This window comes from Eupeodes corollae, chromosome 2 (genome assembly GCF_945859685.1).
Source record: "Eupeodes corollae chromosome 2, idEupCoro1.1, whole genome shotgun sequence".
NCBI classification, from domain to species: domain Eukaryota; kingdom Metazoa; phylum Arthropoda; class Insecta; order Diptera; family Syrphidae; genus Eupeodes; species Eupeodes corollae.
Genome location: NC_079148.1, coordinates 148175810 through 148200645, shown reverse-complemented (window position 1 = coordinate 148200645; position 24836 = coordinate 148175810). Strand labels below are relative to the sequence as shown.

Below are 24836 nucleotides of genomic sequence, written 5' to 3'. Positions count from 1 at the left end.
CCGAAGTGACAATGTAATAAGAAATTACATAAAAAACAGTGATTCATATGGAACGAATTACAAGGGAAGGACAAAAACCGATTTAACTCCCCAGGACAAAAGAAAAATTATAAGAATTGAGTCAAAGTCACCTGCAAAATTGCAAAATAAATGAAAAAGTGGGGATAACTGCAAGAAATAAAAAAAAAAAACTTTAAAAAATCCATTAAACCCCGTACAAAAAGAACAGAGTTTGGAATTCGCACGCCTTCACATGACGTGGGATACCGAGCTTGGAAGTGTGCTTAATTGATGATGAAAAAAAAATTATTTCGATGGCCCTGAACTACTATTTCATGATGTAAGAAAAGAGAAAAAGCTCTTTTAAAATCAGCCTTCCCCGCTATGAAAGAACTGTTTGGACCTATACCTTGAATTTTTCAACAAGATAATGCCACAATCCACAACAATCGTGTTGTCAAAACCTTTCTTGCCGCCGAAAATGTGGAATTGCTGTCATGGCCACCTTATACACCTGACCTCAATATAATTGAAAATGTTTGGGGTTGGCTCACGCGTAAAATTTACGAAGGAGGTAAGCAGTATAAGACATATGAAGAGCTAATTGTCGCCATCAAAGAAGCCTGGAAGTATTTAGAAAAGTATTTAAGGTATTTAGAAAAATTTTAATATTTACTAAAAAATTGAATTTTGTATCTAATTTTAAAACATGGTGGTTCTACGAAGCAGAAACAAACAAACAAAAATAAATGAGAAAAAAGTAAATCCAAAAGTCTGCGTTTCATTTTCACTACCATTTTACAGGTGCGTCTAATCATGTGAACAAAAAAAAAAACTGCACTTTTTCTTACATAGACAAGTAAGAGAAAAAATATCCGTTATCTTCCACTCACCTACCATTTGTTGGTGTTTTTTTGTTGAAAACTTAATAAGCTTTCTTAAAACTGCAATTGCTTGATAATTGTTGCAAACACTTATAAAAAAAATCAAATTTATGTTAAAAAAATGTGTGCGTCTAATCAAGTGAACAGAACTGTATATACAAAAAATAAATAATTTACAATTATTCATGATTAATTTCTTAAAAATAAATTAAAGAAATCATTTTTGAATTTGTTTCTAAGACATGTTTTGTCAATATGACTAATTACTTCGTTGAAATCCCTAATTGACCTTGAAACTGGCTCATTCATTCCATAATTTGTCCAATGTTTAGGTTGAAAAAGAAGGTACCTTTCTCTCAATGGTCTAATTGGGGCATACAAAACAAATACTTGTTATATCATGAATAAGTACATTATATAAATGAATAGAAATTTGAGAGATTTGAGACCCAGAACATTACGTCGAGCTTGAGAATCTGGATAAAAATTTCAGCGCATTTTACAAAACACATATTTCAACAAACAGAATATACAGGATGGTTTTTTAGCTGTTGCCTTTTTGGCAACACTGGTTTAAACAGCTGATGCATGTTTCGGGTTTTGTTTCACTGTTAAACATCTTCAGTTTACAAACGAACGCTTGAAAATGATTGAATTTAATTATCAAAATGCGTGCTCTATTAAGAAAGTTCATCGCACGCTTCTTCCAGCGAGCGACGAATCTCATGAATGGCTCAATAGATATGTAAATAAGCAGAATTGTCGATTTTGGAGTGAATATCAGCCAGAAGCAATACAAGAGCTACCAATTCATATAGAAAAAGTCAAAGTTTGGTACTGTTTATGGGCTGGTTGCATCATTGGACCGTTTTTCTTTGAAGATTATGCAAATCGTAACGTAATTGTGAAGATGATATCAAATTTTTTTTGCCCAAAATGCAAGAGCTTGACTTGCATGACATGTGGTTCCAACAAGACGGTGCCACATGCCACACAGCACGCGCAACGATGGACTTATTGAGAAGCGAGTTCGGTAAACATTTTATTTCCCGTCCCCCCCTGATGAAAAGTCTGCATCCGCGCTTGCTTTACATAAGGGTGAAAAAGTCAATGGTAACTTTTCAAAATGTATTGTTTGGATTATGGAATGATGATGCAAACAGGTGGTAAATTATAGATATGTCATTTATTCAATTTACAATTATTATTGTAGTTTGTTTTTTCGTTTAGAGCATGCTACAGTGTGGTTTAAAAAATCTACTCGACTAAACAAACGGGTTTGGGTCAACAATTCCAGTATTATACAGTATTATGAGATTCAGTATTTTGACAATAAAGCATTTTGAGACACAGTATTTTAAATGTACAGTATTTTGAAATACGAAATATTAACCGTACAGTATTATGAAGTAAGCAGTAATTTCCATCCTAATTAGCGCCCTACTATATTCTTAAAGTTTCATTTTTTAATTTACATAAAGTTTAAGTTCTATATTTCACTTGAAATATATGACGCTTTGACATATTTGAAATTTAAAAAATATGATTTAAAATCATGAAAATGAAAATAAAAATAAACCACCATAGGTGTTCATATATGCGTTTCGCAACGATGCGATGTAATGGTTGGGCTCATCAGCAGATGACCATTACACCTTGTCTTGACGAATATTTTCTCGAATAAATCGAGAATCCATATAATATGAGCTACTGTGAATTATATGGTTGCTACAAGTCTTCAGAGAAGTTAAATTGTATCTATTTTTATTTCCTTACTATGGGACATTTGAAGATGAAATGTCTGACTGTTAACAGTCGAATTGTTATTTCCTGAACACCGTTTAATTTAATAAATATGATTTAAAATCATGGTATATTTTTATATTCATTTTTCATGATTTTAAATCATATGTATTTATTAAATTAAACGGTGTTCAGAAAATACCATTTCGACTGTTAACAGTAAAACATTTCATATTTGAAATGTCAGAAAGGCTTCGTTTATAAACTTTTGTGTGTACTTTCAGTTGGTGTTGATTTATTACCTGTATGATTATCACGTTCAAAAATTTATCATGCAAAAGTAATGACGTAGCTTTATCATCTATTGTATTCTTAACAAACATTTTTTGACAGCTATTGCGACTACAGCTGCAGTTCTTGCTGCGTCTCTATTGTGTTCAGTCAGCTCAGTATCACGTCTTAGAAAATAGGAACGACTATTACAGTGCACCACAAATATTTATTATAATTTTTAATAACTGATTAAGAAATAAAAATAAACATTTACTAAAGACATAATGACATAATATTTGTAACAATATTAAAATTTAGTTTTTTAGGTAGCTCATATCTGCTGTTTACTGTAATTTGAAAGTCAAAGTGTATATTTGTTCTTTTACTGTTTTCTTGCTATGCATAAATTACAATTAATAAAGGGAATCCTTTAAATTTTGAAAGCAAAGTTTAATTTATATTTAATGATAAATAGCTTCGTTACATCGATGAAATATTTAAGAAATCGTTCGTGAATTTGTCTTCCAAAACAAAAACACCCATACTTCAAAATTAACAACACACTTATGCAAAAAATCTATCTCATTACCAAGTGTATTGACGTATAAATACGAAACACATTTAAACAAACTAAACACTCAAGAATGTGTTAAAAATTGAAAAGATGGCATGTCATAGTCAGGGTTACCACGCCTTTAACTAGAATTTAAAAATATTTGTAGTCAAATTGTAGCAAATTGTTATGATCATGGCATCAATACGCAAGACACATTGTAAGGAAGGCGCAGTTAAATTCGAAAACTATCATCATTTACCCATCTTTTGAAATTATTAAAGTTAATAAAGGTTTAATATTCTCGGTTATAATTTCAGTTTCTTCATTTCAATGGAACTCAATTAAATTTTTAAATGCCATTCAGAAAACCCTACCACTTTAACATTAAAACTTCCAAATTTCCACTGGAAAAATTACTTTGTTCTAAATGTTTTGTCTGTGTTAATAATTCTTACGTTAAACGTCAAAATTCTGTTTTAGGCTTACATTTCTATGACGGTCAAATGCCAAAGTACTCGCTAATGTTCTTTCAAAAAAAACGAATTTCCTGTTAAAAGTACATTTTTGGATTTGAATTAACGGAATTCTTGTTTTAGTTCAGTTTCCTAGAACTACAGCTATAGCTCATTAACGTTTCTCTTATAAACATTTTATATTTAACTGACATTGAAGAAAATCAAATATGGAAGAAATCTGTAATAATATAGCCATTAAATTTAACTGATACTCAAGAAAATCTGCTCTATTAGTTCTCCTGAACAGTTCATAACTGTACAGTTGCTGTTGTTCATTTCATCGATTAAAGAATCTCATGAGTAGGCTACGGAGGGATTTAATTATCAATTTTGTTCCGAGTCCAAGTGCAAATCATTAGTCGGATTCTATAATTGGCATGAAAAATTTGATTAGAAACATTCTGTTTACAACATTTAATTGTACGAAGAAACATTTGGGCAACTTAAAGCCCAATTATCGTTGCGCTGTCATATTAAATTTGTTGTCAAAAATGTTTGAAAAAATAGCCCAATTTCCTATATCTCAACCTGGCAAGCCTGACGCTAGTTGCATGTTGTGCTTAAAGTGAATGTGCTTAGTACGATGTATCCATACACTATGAGATCTTTCGACACGTACCTGTATGAAAGTAAAGTAGCAGATATAAAACTTAGCTAAACATTGCTATTTATCGGTTAACTATGATTGCTTCTTGATTTAATTCATCAATATCACAAACACAAAATCTTCTTTTAGTTCATTTTTAAAACAATTTTGAAGTTCAAAGAAATTCAAAGCATATTTTTGTGTACGTAAAGGTAAAGTATCCACACATGTGCTTAGATAAGTTTCATATGTATCTAAAATCCATCCAATTCCAGAAGGCAAAAAGTATCTACAACTTTTCATTTGTATCTATAATTGCTATGGTAAAATGTAGACACACGTTCGATCTCTAACACAAACTTGAAAGTTTATATCAGTTTATTTGCGTTGGCCTAGAAATTGCTATAAAAAATACAGACTTGTTCGATTTGTTTGTGTTAGTTTTTATGTGTGGTTCAACACAATCAAAACGTGTGTACAGATTTAGTTTAATATATGAGTATTAGTATAAAAATAATCTTTACACATAAATACAATTAAACAATAACTTAGTTTGTGGTTAAGTATGATAAATACATATTCAAAAAAGAAGAAATGAAAGAAATGTGCGTTAGCAAACATTTACCAAGAAATGTTTTGTGATTTTAAAAGTCAGTGTATCACCAACAATTAACTATGCCGCAAGTAAGTATTTTATAATTTATTTAAAATAAGTTTCTAAATTCAATATATTTATAATATCAAACATTTTTTTAATAGTCAAACAACAATGACAACATCACTCCCCATCACTGTAGTGTTAGCAGAAATGACCGAATTAAGAAATCCAAAAAACATAAAAGTTATAAATGCCTCGAAACACTTCCAAATACGTACATGAAATGTCACATAAGTCAGAAAGAAACAAGTACGCCATCAGTCAAAGCAAAGAAGCCGAAGAAAACCAGAAAAACTGACTTAGAAGAAAATTCTCAATTGATTGGTCTTCTAGATAAAGTCGTCTATGAATGGTTTCAACGGGCGCAGAGACTTATTGAAACTGGAACAATTACCAATGAAATGTTTCTTCAAAAAGCCCATGAATTCAAACAGATCTTTGGAATTCCATATCTTCTAACCGACTATGCATGGGTTTGGAATTTTCGAAAAAAGTACAATATAACAAATTTGGATATGACAATGTTGAGAATTGACAATGATAATAGAGCCTTGCTTTCGGTCGATATGAATGACATTATTATGGATGTTTTGAAAAGCAATTCAATACCCCAGTACTATACATCATATACTTCAAGTCTTCAAAGCTGTGATACGTCAGAAGGTGATCATCCATCAACCACATACACAATCTCAGATCCAACTCAAAACTTAATTTTTGGTAATAATGATAAAAATATCAATGAAACAATTTTACCAGACAGTTTGGACGAAACAGTAGGAAAATTGGACCCGCCACCATTTCCAGTCATTATAACAGATGACGAACAAGCTAGACGTTATCTGAAGCCTCTTGAGGATTATGTTCTGCTGAAGGAGAATTTTCGTGCTATCGGACTTATTTCTCAATTAGAAGACATTTTTCAACAAAATCAAAGTCAAAATAAAGTAGAATAGATTTATTTATACTTATAAGAATTAAATTTACTGTAGATTAAATTATTTAATAAAAAAATAGTTTTTAAAAATATTTAGCGTTTGTATTTATTTTTGATGGAACACAATTTTAAATAAATATCCTACCACGTTAATGAGAACAAGGAAAAGATTAATAATAATAAGTCATCCTGTCGGTTTCAAAATAAATTACAGGCGGCCTAGTGATTCACAGCTTTTTTGCTTAATTCCAAATTGCCTACAAGTTTTCAGCAAACTATTAAAATGAACATAATTCGAAAGCCTCGAAAATCCATAATGTTTTAATAGAAAAGTATGCAAAAAATAATGTTTAGGCATCGTCAGGTTAAATTTTTAACATTGAGTTAATCTGCGTGTATACTAATAACCAAAATAAATAAGTCTTTTACTAATTATTCTCCTATTACATTATTTTTAGATACATACATTAACCGTCAAAAAGCTTTCAAAAACAAATTTAAGTTTTGAGATAGATTCGGCAGAAGATTCAAGTATTGAAGACCTAAGCATCTTAAAAGATGTGGCCGAAGCAAGTAAGGACTATTCAAAGTGTTTTCGCACCCTAAATGTGTGTTGTCCGGCCGCAAGTACAGCAGCGCCTTAACTCCTCCTTCCACCTTTACCGATTCACCGAAACAGACCTCAGCTGTGGCCACGATTAAATAACTTGAGACCGAGTCTCCTTCAAAACTGATGACCTCCAAGACAATTTGGTCCTTCAACGCGTCTATTACTTTGGGGATTCCATTGGACCGATTGTTTTTCTATATTGTCGCCCGGTTTCTTCAGTGTATGGCCTATCCAACGCCATTTCCGTTGCATAATGTCTACGTGAAATTTTTTCGGCCACCGGTCACCGGATCTTCAGAATAGAGCGCAGACAACGGTTTACGAAAGCTTGTAGTCTGTAGTTCCTCAAATGTAATTCTTCCAATTACAATAAAAGAACTAACTTTTTATTTTAAAAAAAATACACAAAACATTATTCAAAAAATTATTTTGGGTTGGAGTTATTTATTGCACCAGCACAAATAGTTAGTTTCTTTGTGTGCTATTCTTCTAGTACCGACTCGGGTGAAAGACGTGATCGAAATGGACGAGAGAAAAGCGGAAATGCAAAATGTTTGCATTCTTTGTTTTTACATCGTTTTCTTAAACTTGAGCTTTACATTTTGATAGATGACAATGAGCTTTGAGTATAATTGCTTTATTTAAGGTGTGTGCGCAACCACTACAAGTCTACTAGAGATGTGGGCAGAGCATTTCCATGTTTCAAAAGCATATAACAGCACTGATTTGACGTTGGATTCGAAGAGTTTCAACTTGGTGCTTAGTGATATTTTGCTAGTGTTCCACACAGGAGAAAGGATTCCAAATGAACTAAGGGCTTTGTTTATTCTAGTGTTAACATTCAGGTCCGTTCCGCCATCGAGAGCTATAAAACTTCCCAGATAATTTAACTGCTCAATCTCCTCTATGGTCCCCTGCCTTAGAATAATTTGTGGGCTTTGGCCCGTGGTCATTACTTTGGTCTTATTAGTGTTAATCCTTAAGCCAGCCACCTCTCCATTTATTTGCAGTGAATGACACATCTGGTTTAAGCCTGCCGTGTTGTTAGCCATGAGACATATATCGTCAGCATAATCTATGTGGCTAAGCTTGTCAAACAGACTCCATTGGATATCGTGTCTTTCATTTGTACCCACCGTGGCAGTCATCACATCGTCAATCGCCAGCAAAAAAAGAATTGGTGACAAGACACCTCCTTGTCTCACTCCTTGACGCACATCGAAGGAGTCGGAAAGCTGTCCATTGTGCAACACAAAACACCTTGCGTTGTAGTACGATTCTTTAATAACAGCGACAATTTTCTCAGAGATTTCTCGCCCAATAAACGCCTTCTCAAAATCTACAAACATTAGGAACAGCGGTGGTTGGTACTCAGATGATTGTTCGAGTATGATTCTCAAAAACCCATCTTGGTGACTTTTGAGGGTAGACTCGATCCGGGACTTAATCCTCTCGAGAATAATAGTTGCCATAACCTTCGGAAAAACGGACAGAACTGTTATACCGCGCCAGTTATTCAGTTTTTGAGGTTTCTTTTCTTTGGTAACTTTACAATAGTTCCATCCTTCCAGTCCCTTGGGCAAGTTTCACTCTCCCAGACAGCTTGCACGAGTTTAAACAAAATACGGGAAGCTGCCTCAGGGTCTGCTTTTATGAATTCTGCGGGAATACCATCAAGTCCAGCTGCTTTGTTTTTCTTTAGAAGATGTATCGCATTCCTTATCTCTGCACTTGTTGGGGGACTGGTGTCAATACCCCTGCGCATGTTGTTCAATTGTGGATTCAATTCTGCATTCTCCTTCCATCTTTGTTGCGAATTTATGAAAACCGAAGTTGACATACCAATATCGGCTTTTGACGCAAGCTTCAGTGGAAACTTCAGAGAGAGTTACAATACGTTCATAGTTCTATTTGTACCTGAGAATAATCACGCTAATTGGAAGTTGTTGCAAAATTTAATTCAAAGTCTTGTAGTACGGAAGTTTGTCCTAATTACGGCCAATACCTTTAATAATTTAAATGAATACTTTTATTTTTTCGCTGAAAAAAACTTCACAAGAATCTTCGGAATGCTCTGGAACACCTCATCTTATGCCTTTCTACCGTATGCTGATAATCCAGTGCAAAGACTCGCAGAATAAGATCAAATTCCGGATGCTTTGAAAGACCTTAACGGGTTTGCTTTTCGAACAACTTTTCAGAATGATAGACCTAGAATTTTTTTGTATCCAGGTCCTAAGGGACAAGAACAACGCATTGGTGGACAGTTTGGTCAAATATTTCTACAGTTTTTACGGAGACATAATGCAACATTTAAAGAATTATTAATTAATAATTCAAGATTTTTAAATCTGCCAGCTGTAGCAACTGCCACAATTAATAAGGAGTTAGATATAAGCACGAATCCATCTTTAAAACAAGAAAACCTTGACCTAAGTTATCCAGTTCTAGTGAATAAGTTTGTTTTAATGGTTCAGTATAATGGCTTCCTTCCACCGCACGACTACTTCTGGAGGTCAGCAGGAATGTTGTGCATTTTGATATCGTTTATCTTGATGATAATTGTCAAAGTGATTCTTGATTCACTATCGAATTCAAAATTTGACATTTGGTCGAGTTTTTGGGTGATTTATTTAATGTTTTTGAATTTTTCTGCACCAAAACTTTCTTTGAATTATCGATTCTATTGTGTTGTGTCATTATTTGTATTTGTACATATTTGGAATATTGTATGGGACTTATTTCCAATCATTTCTGACAGTTTTCATCAAAATTAGACAATTCGATACCATTCAAGACTTAGTAAAGAACAATATTCCTGTTATGATACAACTTTTCGATGGAAGGTCGTAGAAAAAAATTATTTCCCAGAAGAGCTAAGGAAAATTATAAGACCAACTCATCCAATTTCATTCATGACTCAGCTTTTGCCTATGCGAAATACGAGCTATGCATTTGCGATGGATGAAGACAGATGTCAATTTTACATAGACTATCAGTCTTCTTAAAGAAAGAAATTATTTAGAGAGGCACGTCATGCCCTACAAAGTGTCCACATTGGATATATGCTTCCTTATCATTCTAACTTTAAGGAAATTTTGAATAATTTTATAATTGAAATGCAACAAACTGGTCTTACTCAAAAATGGGATTCAGATGTAATTTTTCAAATAAAACCAATGGATATCGAATGAAAATTGAGAAAAACAATGAACCTGCTGATGGTCATGTCACATTGACAGTTAATCATTTGCAATTTGCTTGGACTAGTTTGACAATTGGATTGATAATTTCAACACTGGTTTTTTTCGTTTAATTTGTTTTCTATAATCGATATGGTTTTAGAAGAAAACTATAAATATTGGCTTTGATTTTGTTTTCAAAGAAGGAGATCAAAGATTTTATACAGATATGCAAGAATAATTGTTTAGTTGAGTAATAAATTATGAACAGTAAAATTATTCTTTCAAAATGTTGTTTTTTGTTAATGTTCAACAAAAGTAATTAAAAATGCTATTAACATTTCCGTGTGTATTAATTTGGGTTAATTCAAATTAAAACGAGTGTTTTTTTAGAACCTGAAGTTGGCAACACTTTTTTAAATGGTGGCTATTTTGTCAGCTGTCAATTGGGTTGCTTTAGATTTGTTTCACATTTTAACAAATGTAAATAGATTTACATTGAGTCACACAGCTCGAGTTACAATTCATTTTCTGAAGGAAACATCTAATGATCACATAGTTTGACGTTACGTATCTTTAATATTTATTCTCAGATTAATTTGATAATCTATGGTTTGACAGATGAAAAATAAACTATATTTTGACGTATACAAAATATTGCTTTTTTGATACATAGTTGTCGAAAGCTCTAAAATCGCGATTTTGCTATAATATTTAAAAATAAGCTACGTATATTTTGCTATAGGTAATATGAAACATTTTTAACTTGCAGTAAAAAAAAAACATTTTTGAAATGTTAGTGTTTTCCCATTACTCTTTTTGTTTTGAACGAATATCTTTTCGGAGTTTAACAAGCAATCGCTTATTGCCATTTTTTCCATGAGCTTCTTTTAATTGACTGTATTGACACTGTATTTGTTTGGATGGTAACATAAGTTTTTAGCATAACTTTCTGAAAGTTATGCTAAAAACTTATGTTACCATCCAAACAAATCTGAACATCCATCCTAGAATGTTAGTACTTCGACGCCTCTGGATGCTTTGGCTACTCTTTTCAAAGACGCTCAAACTCTTTATTCGCTCTTCCGCCTGCTTTAAGTGTCAAAAATAAAACACGAAAAAAAGTATATTTTTAAATATTAGGCACGCATTGCAAACAGAAACTAAAGTACTAACATCCGGGAGAATCTACGGGGCGGCACCTAGTGGCTACACCGACAATAGCTCGTAAAACATCCAACGACACATTGCGGCTACAGTCAACGTTAAAAATTTGCTCTATGATACCTAAAACTATAGATTTTATATACAGTGGCTCAAAGTAATAATGGGACACATGCAAATTTGAAAAACAAAAGCCATTCTCTGGAAACCTATACATGTAATATAACAAATAGATATTAAATTAAATTGTTTATATTATTAGTTTATTGAATAACAAAAATTGCATAGATTCATAAATTATAAGTTTGATAAAAAAAATATTACGTTAAACAACTCAGATATTTCACCTCAAAGTAATAATGGGACAAACATGTAAATATGAAAATAAAATGTATTACAAGCTTTATCTTAATAATTTAATATTTGGTGGGAAGGCCCTTCTGGCTTATTAGAGCTTTCAAGCGGTTAGGCATGGATTTGACTAGTTTTTGACAGTAATCTGGCGAAATTTTGTCCCACTCGTTCTTCAAGCGGGCAATTAAGTCGTTTTTGTTTCTGATGTCCTGAATTCTTAATTTTTCTTCTAAATAGCTCCACAGATGTTCTATAGGGTTAAGGTCAGGAGTTTGCGGGGGCGTTTCCAGCACGTGAGGACAGTTGTACAGCAACCAACTTCGAACATTATACGCCTTATGCTTAGGATCATTATCTTGGTAAAAATAATAATCCTCCGAAAGTCCCAGTTTATCAGCAGTTTCCGCCAGATTTGATCTTAAAATATTGAGATAATATTTGTGGTCCATTATGCCTTCAATTATGTGAAGTTTTCCGGGTCCTGCTGCTGACATTGAACCCCATACCATTACTGATCCTGAACCGTGCTTTACTGTTGGTCTCAAATTTCTTTCCCGAAGCTCTTCATTGGGTTTTCTCCAAACATATGAACGCCCATCAGAACGAAAAACATTGAATTTGCTTTCGTCCGTAAAAATTACTTTACTCCAGAAAGCAAAATCTTCGTTCTTATATGTATTGGCGAACATAACGCGTTTTTTCTTGTTAATTTTACTCACGAAAGGTTTCTTCCGCGCAACTCGACCGTTGAAGTTATGTTTTCTTAAGACATTTCTCACTGTTTCTGGGTCTGATTTTTTCCCAAGGCACTTTTCTGCTTCTGCAGCAAGTTTTGGGGCACTAAGGTGCGGCTGCTTCTTAACTTGTCTTAAAAGCCATCTCTCATCTGAATCCGAAAATATTTTTCGTTTGCTCGGTTTTGGTTTGTTGCTAAAATTATTTTCATTTTTATACCGCGTTACTATATTAAAAACTGTAGATTTGGGTTGTTTCACAATCTCGGCAATATTCCGTATAGATTTTCCAGATTTGGAATGATTAATAATTAATTCCCGTATTTTAACCGATGTTTGACGACCGCGTGGTGCCATAATTAATAAATAATAAAATTATTCCTTCCAAATGAACTCAATGCAACACAAAATAGTGAAGAATAACTGTACTGCAATCCTGATTGAAACAAAGCGAAAAAGTACCGTTATTTCGCTCAATATGAATTAAAGTTAAAGGGTGTCCCATTATTACTTTGAGGTGAAATATCTGAGTTGTTTAACGTAATATTTTTTTTATTAAACTTATAATTTATGAATCTATGCAATTTTTGTTATTCAATAAACTAATAATATAAACAATTTAATTTAATATCTATTTGTTATATTACATGTATAGGTTTCCAGAGAAAGGCTTTTGTTTTTCAAATTTGCATGTGTCCCATTATTACTTTGAGCCACTGTATGTACATTACATACCTTCTCGTATAAAAATTGTAAAGGAGTGAAATATAAAAACGACATTTTGATGACGTAACTACAATACCTAGGTACCATTCAAATTGATTCATCACAGTGTATGTGAAATGTTAGTACTCTTTATAACAGCAACTGCGCCAGCTGTGGAGAAGTGCTCGAAGGAAAAGAGAAACGAGTACACCTACAAATGAACGCCACCTAATTTAAGAACTTTTGAAAACAGGGATGAATTACTGAAGTAACATTTTGCTGTCTTAATACAAGAGGTGGAAACGGATTTTTAGGTATATGATATATCCAAGAGTAGTTAAATTGGTAGCTAAATAACTGTCAAAAAATGGCATTTCTATGGCAATTTAAATAGAGCTGTCAGACTCTTTAAAAATGACTGCAAAATTTTCTTAATCATCTTTACTTCTTTTCAAACAACTCAAAAGAGTGTATTAAAACGACTAGCTGACTTTCAAAATTGACTCAAATGTGTATTGACATTTATATGACTTTATAAAGCAACTGTCAAAAAATTAGTACCTGTGGCATGATGGTTAGTGCGATGGACTGTCTTAGGTTCTATCGCTGCCTGTGCCACCTAAAGTTTTTTTTTCACAGGAATCGACAAATTCTCCAAGAGTAATTCTTGTTATGAAAAGTACTTTCTCAAACTAGCCGTTCGGATACGGCTTAAAACTGTAGGCCCCTTCCATCCCTGACAACAGTACTCGCACACAGGAATGTTTGAGAGTTGGCAGTCACTAGGCCCTTGTTCTTATTTTATTTAACTGTCAAAAAAAAGAATTGACTTTAAAATGACTATCATGGAAGAGGATGAAAATATTAGATCCGTTCGCGTACCTTCCGAAAACAGTCTAAAAATTACGAAATTTATCTAAATACTGTTCGCGTACTCAAAAATCTTTTATATTTCGTAAAAGAGAGCGCTCACGAAAGAGTTTAACATTTCCCCAACTTACGAATTTTAGCCCAAGAAATTTCCTTGGGCTGATTTGATTTGTGAAAAGTGCCAAATTTGATAGAACTTCTAATAAATTAAATAAATTGTTCGCTTTTGCTGTCACTTTTAAAATTAAAAATTCTTTTACCAAAGAACACCAATTTTCAAGTTTCCAATTTTCAAGTTACAATTTAATCAAGTTTTTTCATTTAAAAAAAAAACAATGGACCAAAATAATGATGCTTGATGTTCATGTTGTCTTAATTTATCCATTCACAAAAAAAAAAAATTCTAAACGCAAAATGAAACGATGATGTTTCAAAATTTATATTTACAGTCAAATTAAGGGCAAAATTTGTTGTTTTCCCGTTCGCTTACTTTTTTGTAGTTTTGTCTTTTGGGAGATAATTTTACCCCACTCATTAAAATATCTCTTTTTACGAATTTTAGTGCGGAAAGTAAGCAAACGGACCTATTTTGGAAGTGAAAAAATCTTTTTTTAAATAATTCAAAGTATTGGCAGAACTGCAGTCACTAAAAGACTTTATTCTGTACAACTCTGCTCTAATATTTTTGTTTAATTTTATAAAGGATTAAATATATGTATTTGTTTTCCTTATATCATATGCCATTCAGATAATTTGTATTATTAGTACTATTGCCGCCTTAATATTATCGAGGTGACAACCCTGTTCTAAAATTCTTTTGACATAGCGCCACACACCAACCGAATAGCCCAACTACCCTCCCATATGATGGCATGCACATGTATACGTAAGAGAATTGATAAGTTAAGAGAAAATGCGCGAAAAACATATAAATACCTATGAATAGACTACAGCTTTGAAATTTTGTTGTATTTTTCTTAAAGGTTCCTTAACCATCGCATATTTCGGCTCAACTTTTCTTAAGCGAAGCACGGATATTCACACGCGTTTTTATTTGATAGAAATACGTGAATAAATAATCATAACAGAATCCGTCGAAGGAATTGAGAATGGATTCGGAGTGAGGTTTTGACTTTTTAGTATGGCAGAAATGTCAAAATTGAAATGTTACTTCCCTTTCGCAGCCCAACTGCTTCATTTTGACATTTATTTCCTCTGTGTTCTTTTCCAGTTGTCACTTTTTGGTTGTTTTGTTGAATAAAACAGAAAAATGGTAGGGTGGTGGAGTGGTATAGCATGCCCCCCTCCCCATGCATATCTGTTCTAAGACAATACCGTCTTGAAAAAAATGTCCAGTGTACGTACCCCTTAACATTTGATACAGAAAAACAAATACCAAGAACTAATGTTTATTGTGTTTGTGTGAGTTCTTATGCATTGGCATTTGAGCAGGAATTCTTTGTGTTGGTTTTTAAATGTAAAATGCTTGAATTTAAGAAATTGTGCCGGTCCCGTGATCAATGAGAGAGGTTTTATTTTCTTAGTTTATATTTTTATCGTTAGGATTTTGTTTTTGAGAACAACAACAGCTGTAATAAAAAAGTAAATAGCGTGTTTCACTTAGATACTGACGTACACATACTGTTAGTTTCAGTTGTTGTTAAAAGTGAAGTACGTAGAAGTGACGTATCTGCACTGTTTTTAAATCGATAGCTTTAGTTTTATTTCGTGTTGTTGTTGCTAATTGTTCTTGGTGCTTGTTGGGTGTTTGAAACCTACCATGAAATGTTCATATCTAGATTGCGAAAGTTCAAAAAGGACTTCATCGTTTGTTTCATATTTCTCAGTTCCGAATGGCGCTAGAAGAATAATTTGGATGAGACATTCTGGTAAAAAAGATCCGGATGATAAAAAATTATATTATTGCGAGAAACATTTCTATACGAAAGATATTATAGTGCGGGGAACACATAAGTGTTTAAAAAAAAATGCCGTCCCAATTTCGAATCCATCCAAATCCAATTGTAAATGTACTGAAAATGTATTTGATAAGGACTGCATGCTAGTATTGAATTCGATGTTAGTGGAAATAAAGAAACCAACGGTAAGTTTTGAAATCTATTTCGCACGCAATTACATTGTGGTAGCGTTGCCAACCAACAAAAATAATATTAAACCTAAGTAAATAGTAGTACCCGTGGCATGATGGTTAGTGCGTTGGACTGTCATGCAAGGGGTCTTGGGTTCAATCCCTGCCTGTGCCACCTTAATTTAAAAAATTAATTTTCACGGGTACTGCCTCTTGCGACGAATTGACAATTCCTTCAAGAGTAATTCTTGTCATGAAAAAGTGCTTTCTCAAATTAGCCGTTCGGATTCGGCCTTAAATTGTAGGTCCCTTCCATTCCTGACAACAGTACTCGCACACAGGAATGGTTGAGAGTTGTAAGTCACTAGGCCCTGGTTCACAACGGACTGTTGCGCCACCCCATTTGATTTGAAATAGTAACACATAAATTCATAGGGTAACCATATGTCCCCATTTTGTATACTTAAATTCTGAATAGGGTTACCAGATGTCCTCATTTTGTATACTAAAATTTTGAATAGGGCTTCCAGATGTCCCCATTTTGTAAGATTAAAATACTGTTTAAAGTCACAAACTACTGTTTCCCTTCTTAAACCTAAATCCAATAGAAAAATAATTATGAAGTTAATTAGGAGTCATTGACCTAATTTAAGATCGACCTTCACATACAAAAAATGAGCTCAATTTATGATTTGGACATTTAAAGAGTGTTATGAAGGGGCATGAAACTTTTAATTTCAATTTACATAGATATTTTATGTAGTGAATGTCCAGCCCAAGTTCCTCCCCAAGCTTGAGCTAAGTATACACGATTGGAAGATCTTCCCAACTGTCAATTCAAGAAGTGACACTTGTCAATTTTATGGCAATTGAAAACTGTCCGTTTAAACGATTGGTTGATTTTATCTAAAGATTAAACAAATTTTTGATAGAAAATCGACTGACCATAAGCGCCGACAATTCTTTCCCTTCAAATTGAAAAACTTTAGTAAGCAAAAAACTTATTGGAAGACCTCGTTTCTTTCTAAAAACAGCATCCGCTTAGAAAATTTCAATTTTTTTAAAGGGTGTCCCAAAATTAACGCAAGATTTGAATTTGCCGCCATTTGTGCAGTGAAGTGTTGGCAACCCTGAAAAAAAATAATTTGAAAGCTAAGAGTAAAGGGTTATTAAAAATGGAGCGTTACACGATAGAACAACGTGTCTTCATTATTAAAGAATATTTCAAAAATAGTGAAAGCTTGGCGGCTGCAGTTCGAAAATTTCATACAAAATATGGTCGGAATAGTGTTTTAACTTCGTCAACTGTGAAGAGATTAATTGAAAAATTCATGGAGACTGGATTCGTTGGAGATGCCAAAAACACTGGACGTCCAAAAACAAGCCGTTCAAATGTGAATGTCGAAGCAGTGCGTGAGAGTGTTGCTGAATTCGACGTCGTGGACAAGAATTGCAAATTTCAAGAATCTCTCTACAGCGTATACTCACCAATCTGTGTCTTCATGCTTACAAAATTCAATTAACACAACAATTGAAGCCTAATGACCATGGACAGAGAAGAGAGTTCGTTGAATGGATTATTGAACATCAACAAATGGACCCTGATTTTTCGAGCAAAATCATCCTAAGCGATGAAGCACATTTTCATCTTGATGGCTTTGTCAATCGCCAAAATTGCCGCATTTGGGGTTCGGAGAACCCACATGTGACTGTCGAAAAACAAATGCATCCACAACGCGTGACTGTATGGTGTGGATTTTGGACTGGAGGCATAATTGGGCCATATTTTTTTGAAAATGATGCTGGTCAAGCAGTGACTGTTACTTGTGCTCGATATCGCGACATGATTACCCAGTTCTTTCTGCCAAAATTGGATGATATTGATGTGTCCAATATGTGGTTTCAACAAGACGGTGCCACATGTCATACAGCCCGTGAAATTGGCCTCCTAGATCGTGTGATTTAACACCATTAGACTTCTTTTTATGGGGTTATTTGAAATCACAAGTCTATGTCAACAAGCACAAAAGAGTGCGCATGTGCATGCAAAGCCGTGGAAGCCATTTGTCCGATGTGTTATTCCATACATAACCCTATCCTATGTACTTTACAAGTCAATAAAAATATAACTATCAAAAGACTAAAAACGGCGTTTTCTATTTAATTCAAATCTTGCGTTAATTTTGGGACACCCTTTAGCTCAAAAAATTGAAAAAAGTCTAGCAATTTTATTTGACAGAAAACTAGCCGAAGGTTGGCTGACAATTTGTATGTTTTTGACACCATTACTGATGACAGACGTCACATTTTTCTGTGTTGGACAAATTTTTTTGATTTTACTGTCGGTGTTTCGATAATAGTGGCGTGTGTGGTTGAATACTAAATAAGTGTCAAGGAACCACCCGGTGAGCACGTAAATGTAGTGTTTATGAGACACTTAACAATCGTTAACAATTGGAAGAGTAAATGAGCAAGTTCAGACAACTTAATGGCTGAAACACAAACACGCCACGCCTTCGACTTCGCCTGACGTTTAAAGGCCCAACTATAATAGGCATAAGCAAACATAAGCTTATGTCAAAAAACCAACGAAAATTCACTTAAGTTTGCAAAATTACTGCATAGCCATAATGCAATTTTGCTCACGTATCTACATGTCAGATTTTACTTATGCGGCGAGTGACTGGGATCGCTCTTGCTTAAGTGTGCTTAAGTTAACGAAACTGAGAAAAATTGAACGAAACGGAGCTAGACTCCATTATGTTTACTCGTATTGAGATTCTTTGTATTCGCACGTTTACTTATGCGCGCATATGCTAGCTTATGCCTATTATAGTTGGGCCTTAAGAGTTAAGCAATAAGAATCCAATGCATGCTATCACAATGAAGCTTTGACCTCACGTTTCGTTTAAAAATCGTAAAAAAAATTCAAGAAAAAAAATTCATTTGCTTTTGGAGGAATTCCCATTGGTTATTATTGAAATGTCATTTAAAGCAATCTCGAAGCAGGCCCATCGTAACGCAGACGAAGCCGAAGCTGAAGCGTCGGTTGGCCAGCTGTCGAAAAATTGCATTCCGCTTAAGGCAAATTTATTGGAACATATACTGAAAATTTAGTCAAAAAAAATCTCCTTTAATATCAAGTCCAATCCACTTATGTCAAAATGACAGATAATCATGTGTTTTCAACTGAAAGCTGAACTTTATTACCCTGTTTAATGTTTTGTGTATAAGGGTTCCTTGTCAAATTTGAAAAGAAATAAAGAATTTATCTTTACAATACAAAATATAAGAAGTGTACTTGTAGCTTGTCTAAGAAGTGCTTTGTAAAAAATAATGTTCTTTGTAGTTTTTGCTCAATCAACTGAAGATAAAGGTTAGTGAAGTAAAGTTCCGAGTTCGAAATGTATGACACGTGAAAAACCTTGTACGCTCAAAGAATGAAGTTGACTGCAAATAAAGTCTCTTAAAATTTTCATACAAAATTCAATTCCCATTCAATTTTATTTTTAGCGAATAAAATATTGTTCTTAAAAACATTTTATTTAACTTGTTTTTAAAATATTTTAATAAATTTGTATACATTTTTGTAATCGCCAGAAACCTGGAAACAAAACTATTGTTGACAAAGCATTATTCTGCCCGACAACAGATGACAGTAAAAAGTCAGTCCATAACCTTATTGTTTCAAATGCTTTGCCCAAATCCACCGAAGCAAAAATTAATATCTCAAAACACTCTGGTGGATCCTCTGAATTTCCTAGCGGCAGTATGAACATTGATGAACAAATTCAAATTGCAAGTGATGAGAAGAAAATACAATGCCTTGAGGCAGTTATCGAGTACACAAGTCAAATGCAAAAAATTGTCAAACAAAGAGGCGGCTTGAATTCCATTATCCAAGCTAACAACCATCTGATAAAACTCTTGGATACAACAGTTTACGAATGGTTTCAGCGAGCCCAAAAACGCGTCGAAATTGGTGTAATTAACGATGAAATGTTTATTGAAACAGCATTAAAAACTAAGAAGATATTTTGCATTCAGAATTTTGAACCAAATGAGGAATGGCTGAGCAAGTTTAAAACAAATAACAAGATAACCGATTTGGATATGAGATTGTTGCACATTCAAAATAACAGCTCTCCGCCTTCTGTGGAAATTAATGAAATAATTTTGTATGTTCTTAGGAGAAACCCTTTGACGAACTTTTTCTTCACCAAAATTCCTAAAGATTGTACAATATCTAAAAAAGCAAATGATATTGAAATGAAAATACAAAATGATATGGAAATTCCAATTTCGGCAGAAGATATTGAAACGATTATGAAAACTGAAGATGAAGAAGAATTCTTTAGACTAGAAAAAGAAGAAGATGAAGATGATAATCAAATGGTGGTGGATAGGTTAGCCATTTCGAGTGATGAAGAAGCTCGATACCATCTTAAACCGATAGAAGAATATGTTCTGCTAAAGGACAATGTTCGAGCTATGGCACTAATCACCGAATTAATGGACATTTTTTCCACTGATAAACCAAATGACGACACATAATTAGAACATATAGAAACAATTTTTTTGTTTACCTTTTTCATTTAAGAAAACATAAATAAAATGTACATATGTTAAAAATTAATAGATCTTAAAAACTTGTATTTTGAATAATTACAGGACTACCTGTACCTATGTCTTCAACAAATTAAAATAACCTTATTTTTTGTTTGTATTTATTATTTTGTATAAAATCGTGTTCCTTCGACTTTCATGTTAATTGATTTTTATTTAATCACACAAAGATGCGTTATGTTGCTACTGAAAGAATAAAACAATCCAAAACTATAAAATAAATTCTGCATTACAATTTAATTTGTAAATAATAACTGGATAACTTACAGGTCTAATCTGCTATTTATCGGGGGGTATTTTACTTCAATTTTCAATAATCATTATTCTGGTATTCATTCGAAGTGAATCTGTGTATGTCGGTAACGTCGGTAATATTGCGCGGTTCATTCTATACAGTTCAGATCCGCATATAAAATGCAGCGGATTTTTCATTTGATGTCTGGTTTGTTAATTTTTGTAAGCAAAATGTAAGTGAAAACTAATTTATTACTAAGTTTAGAATATTTGTTTTATAAATAAAAGAATATTAACATTTTAAGGGGAAGGAAGACACTTTTTTAACATTTCTCCGAAGCTCTCTGTTTGAGATTCTCTTATTCTTCTGCTTCCAATTGGAACAAAAAGTGAAATACTGCCCATTTCCAAAAATTACACAAATTTGTTAGATGGATTGATAAAACTTAACTTTTGTGTGAATCAAAACAATTTATCCAACATTCCTAAGATTTTTACGTGACAGCTGTTTATTTGAATGTCAAATTTGTTTGGGATAATGTAGTTCACCCGATGGATAGCAGAATGCAAAGGCAGTGTGAAAGGGAATCGAATTTTAGTGTTTTGACTTTATTTCTTGTTTTGTCTACTTTTTCCAAAGGAGAGTTGCGAAAAATGTTTACAATAGAATCCAACGACAATTTTACTTTAAAACCTTTTTAATTACTTTAAAATATAATTGAACAGTTTCAATTATTAACTAAAAAAAAGTGATTGAAAACCAAAGTAATGATCATTCAAAAAGCTGTAATGTATTCAGCACACGCATAGGAGTGTTTCCAAGAAGTTAGTGATCATCGACCTTTAGCGACGCCATTGACGGTGATAGCCTTCCAACATCATTTTCGAAGAAGTAAGGACCGATGACGCATCCAGCCCAAAATCCACACCAAACAGTGACTTTATTTGAATGGATTCGCACCTCGTGAATTCCGAGTGGATTGCTGTGGTTGTCGTCCCAAATTTTTTTAATTTGCTTATTTACTTATTTACCAATAAAGTGGTGGACAAGAATTTAGCACACCTGTTAAAGAAAATAAAAACCATTTAATTTTTTATTTGTTTTTATTATGAAATTAGTTATATTTTATTTACATTACATATATGTACCTACATAGCATTATGTTTTCATAGTACTTCATCAAATATGTTTAACATCTGTAAGAAGAAAAAAGTATCAAATGTAGAAACATCCATTTTTCACTTGCACAGGAATTTAGCACATACAACAGTTTATTGATAAAATTTTACTTACCGTTATCAATTCTAAGTTTTTCTTAGTATTTGGTAGGGAACCCTTTATTTTGGAGTACAGAAACAATTCTTCTTGGCAAACTATCAACCAAAGCCTCACATCGTGACTTTGGAATTGCATACCAAGCATTTTGAATCTCCTGTCACAATTGTGTTAAATTTGTTGTTTGTTTGTGCTCAATGTGATGTTCAACATCATTCTACAAATTCTCGATCGGGTTAAGATCGGGTGATTGTGGTGGCCACTTCAAAACGTCGATTTTATTCACCTCTAAGGCGCACTTTACTAATTTGGAAGTATAATTAGGGTTGTTGTCGTGCATGAAGCGCCATAATAACGGCAAATTGTCTTCTGCGTAGGGTATCATTATCAAATGATCCAACAGGATATCTCTACGATGCATGGGGCCAACGTGAGCCGTGCCTTGAAAAAGCAGCACAAACCATAAAGTTGCCTCCACCGTGTTTCACCATCTTAGTGGTGTATCTTGGATCATATTCCCTGTTTTTTGGACGCCATACATATTTTTTCCCATCCGATCCGAACCGGTAGAATTTGGATTCATCGCTCCAGACCACGTTTGTCTGGGTGAGCTTTGGCAAACTGTAACCTAGATTTCAGATTTTTTTTTGATACAAGCGGTTTTCTCGTAACAATGCACCCACGTAGATTGTTTTTCATTTAATCGGCGTCTTATGGTCCTTGAGGAAACATTTACTCCATAGTTCGTTGAAAGTTCGCTTTGAATGGCACTGGAGGTCTTAAACGGATCCTTGGTCGATAATCTATAAATAATTCTATCTTCATTTGTAGTTTTCTTTCTGGCCCGGGGGTTTCGTTAACGTTTTCAATCACTCCAAACTTTTTAAAATGACGAAGGGCATTAAAAACCAGCTTCCTGGAGCATTCTTACATCTTAGAAATGTCTGTTACTGTTTTCACTTCATTTTTCTTTGAGCGTCATTTTCCTTTTGCCATGACTAATTAATTTTTTTAATATAGATAATTTAAGGAATATTTAATTACCTCAAAAATAATTATTTTCTAAAAAAAAAAAAAACAACAATTAAAAATACACTCTTTGATTGCAAAACGGGCTAAATCTATGTCCAGGTAAAAACAACGCAAATCACAAATAATCTTCATTTTTCGCAAAACGGTATTTTATTTTCAATGATTTACACATTTTTATTACCATATAAGGTAGTCATAGTAACAACATAAAAATGAACCGTTACTTGCAAGTAATAAAAAATTAAAAGAAGAATATTTGTACTCTTTTCAATGTGCTAAATTCGTGTCCACCACTGTATATTCAAAAATGGCCTTCATCGCTAAAGATGGTTTTCGATAAAAATTGGGATCAACTTTCAAATAATACAAGATTAATGTATCGAAAATACCACACTGCTTATGATCGCTGAGCTTCAGCTCCTGCCTGGATCAGTTCGATTTTCTACGGGTTCATGTCCAAATCACGACGCAAAATTTACCATGTTGTGGTCTGCGAAAGGCCAAGTTCTTGGGAGCGTCTCGAAATTGACTGCCTTGGATTGTGATGCACACTTTCACAGATCTTTCATTTCATTGACATACAGTTGACATTGACTGATTGTTCACTGAGCCGGTGGACTCGAATTTGGCTACCAAACGTCTTAGATTTGTGAAGACCACCATGTACCCGAACATTTTAATAATAAGGTGTTATCATTCGCACGAGTTGCTCGACACTGTAACTTGTCATGCATGATCATTTTTCCTTAGTGACTAATTTAATGGAAATATTTTGATAGAAAGTAAAAGGAACAATATGGCTGCCATAAGCTGTCAAAATCAATCCGTCCCTATTGAAAAACACTTTACTAATAACAATATGTTTTATTTTATTTAATTAATTGTTTTTTTTTTTTGAGCCATATTGTGAGCGTCAAGAGAACAAGATTCCACCCGAAAATAAGCCAATTGTGAGTTTCGGACGAGTTTTTGGCGATTTGTGTCCGAATGCGATTTCCTGCAGTAAGATAGCTAGAACTTGTTGAAATCTGGAAATAATGCACCTTTAACACCTTGCTTATCATTTTTTATTTTATTTTAATTGTAAATTTATTAATATTTTAATAAATCGTTGACGGTGTCAAAACGAAAAAAACACTTCAATAGGGTTGTTCGTTTTCGAGACACATACCAAAAAAACGAACAGGGTGGTTTTAAAAGTATCTTGTCGTACGCAGTGTTCAGAAGTTTAACAGGAAATTGCGGCACTACATACATTTTATTGAGTTTTTATGTTCAACAAGAAGTTTAGGTTCAGATTTCATTCTCTGTTTTTATCAGAGATGAGGAAATTTATTGCAAATTCAATTTGCTGAACACGACAATTATTCGAACTGTCAGTTCTGATTCGAATGACATTCTATTCGGGCGAAACTGTCAATAGCTTTTTAAATTCCGGGCAAACAAAAATATTTCACGTGAATGATTTTCCGGGCGAAACTCACAGTAAGGCTGATTATAAATTGTGACGTAAATCAAATTAAATTAAAAAAAAAATCCACTGAAGGCTTTTTTTAAATCAGAAAACTGCAAAATAGAAATTGCCAACAAATTGTATGCCCGAAGAATAACGTTTTTGACATCTGGTACAATTTTTAGAAACAAAACTAAAAGATTTTTAACAAAAAAATCCTACTAAAAGTTGTTAAAAATGATTTTCGACTCAAATGTCTCGATATAAAATAAAGGTAAGCTAACAAAAGGTAATTTCGGCTCAACTTTCCATTACCGCAGCACGACTTTCGATTCGCGGTTTGTTTTATTTGATA

At 33.3% G+C, this 24836-nt stretch overlaps 2 protein-coding genes across 2 annotated transcripts; both read left to right on the top strand.

Moving 5' to 3' along the window:
- Positions 1-4993: 4993 nt before the first annotated feature.
- On the top strand, positions 4994-6242 carry LOC129947416 (uncharacterized). Its single transcript, XM_056057958.1, has 2 exons — positions 4994-5241; positions 5317-6242. The coding sequence occupies exons 1-2, from the start codon at positions 5233-5235 to the stop codon at positions 6169-6171; spliced, it is 864 nt and encodes a 287-aa protein (XP_055913933.1). The 5' UTR covers positions 4994-5232; the 3' UTR covers positions 6172-6242.
- A 9069-nt stretch (positions 6243-15311) lies between these two features.
- On the top strand, positions 15312-20431 carry LOC129947413 (uncharacterized). Its single transcript, XM_056057954.1, has 2 exons — positions 15312-15875; positions 19461-20431. The coding sequence occupies exons 1-2, from the start codon at positions 15552-15554 to the stop codon at positions 20412-20414; spliced, it is 1278 nt and encodes a 425-aa protein (XP_055913929.1). The 5' UTR covers positions 15312-15551; the 3' UTR covers positions 20415-20431.
- Positions 20432-24836: the final 4405 nt, after the last annotated feature.

Excerpts from the sequence above, each read along its gene's own strand:
- LOC129947413 (XM_056057954.1), top strand. The coding sequence starts at position 15,552 with ATGAAATGTTCATATCTAGATTGCGAAAGTTCAAAAAGGACTTCATCG. Across the intron at positions 15,876-19,460 it reads TGGAAATAAAGAAACCAACG|AAACCTGGAAACAAAACTAT; the intron begins GTAAGTTTTGAA and ends TGTAATCGCCAG.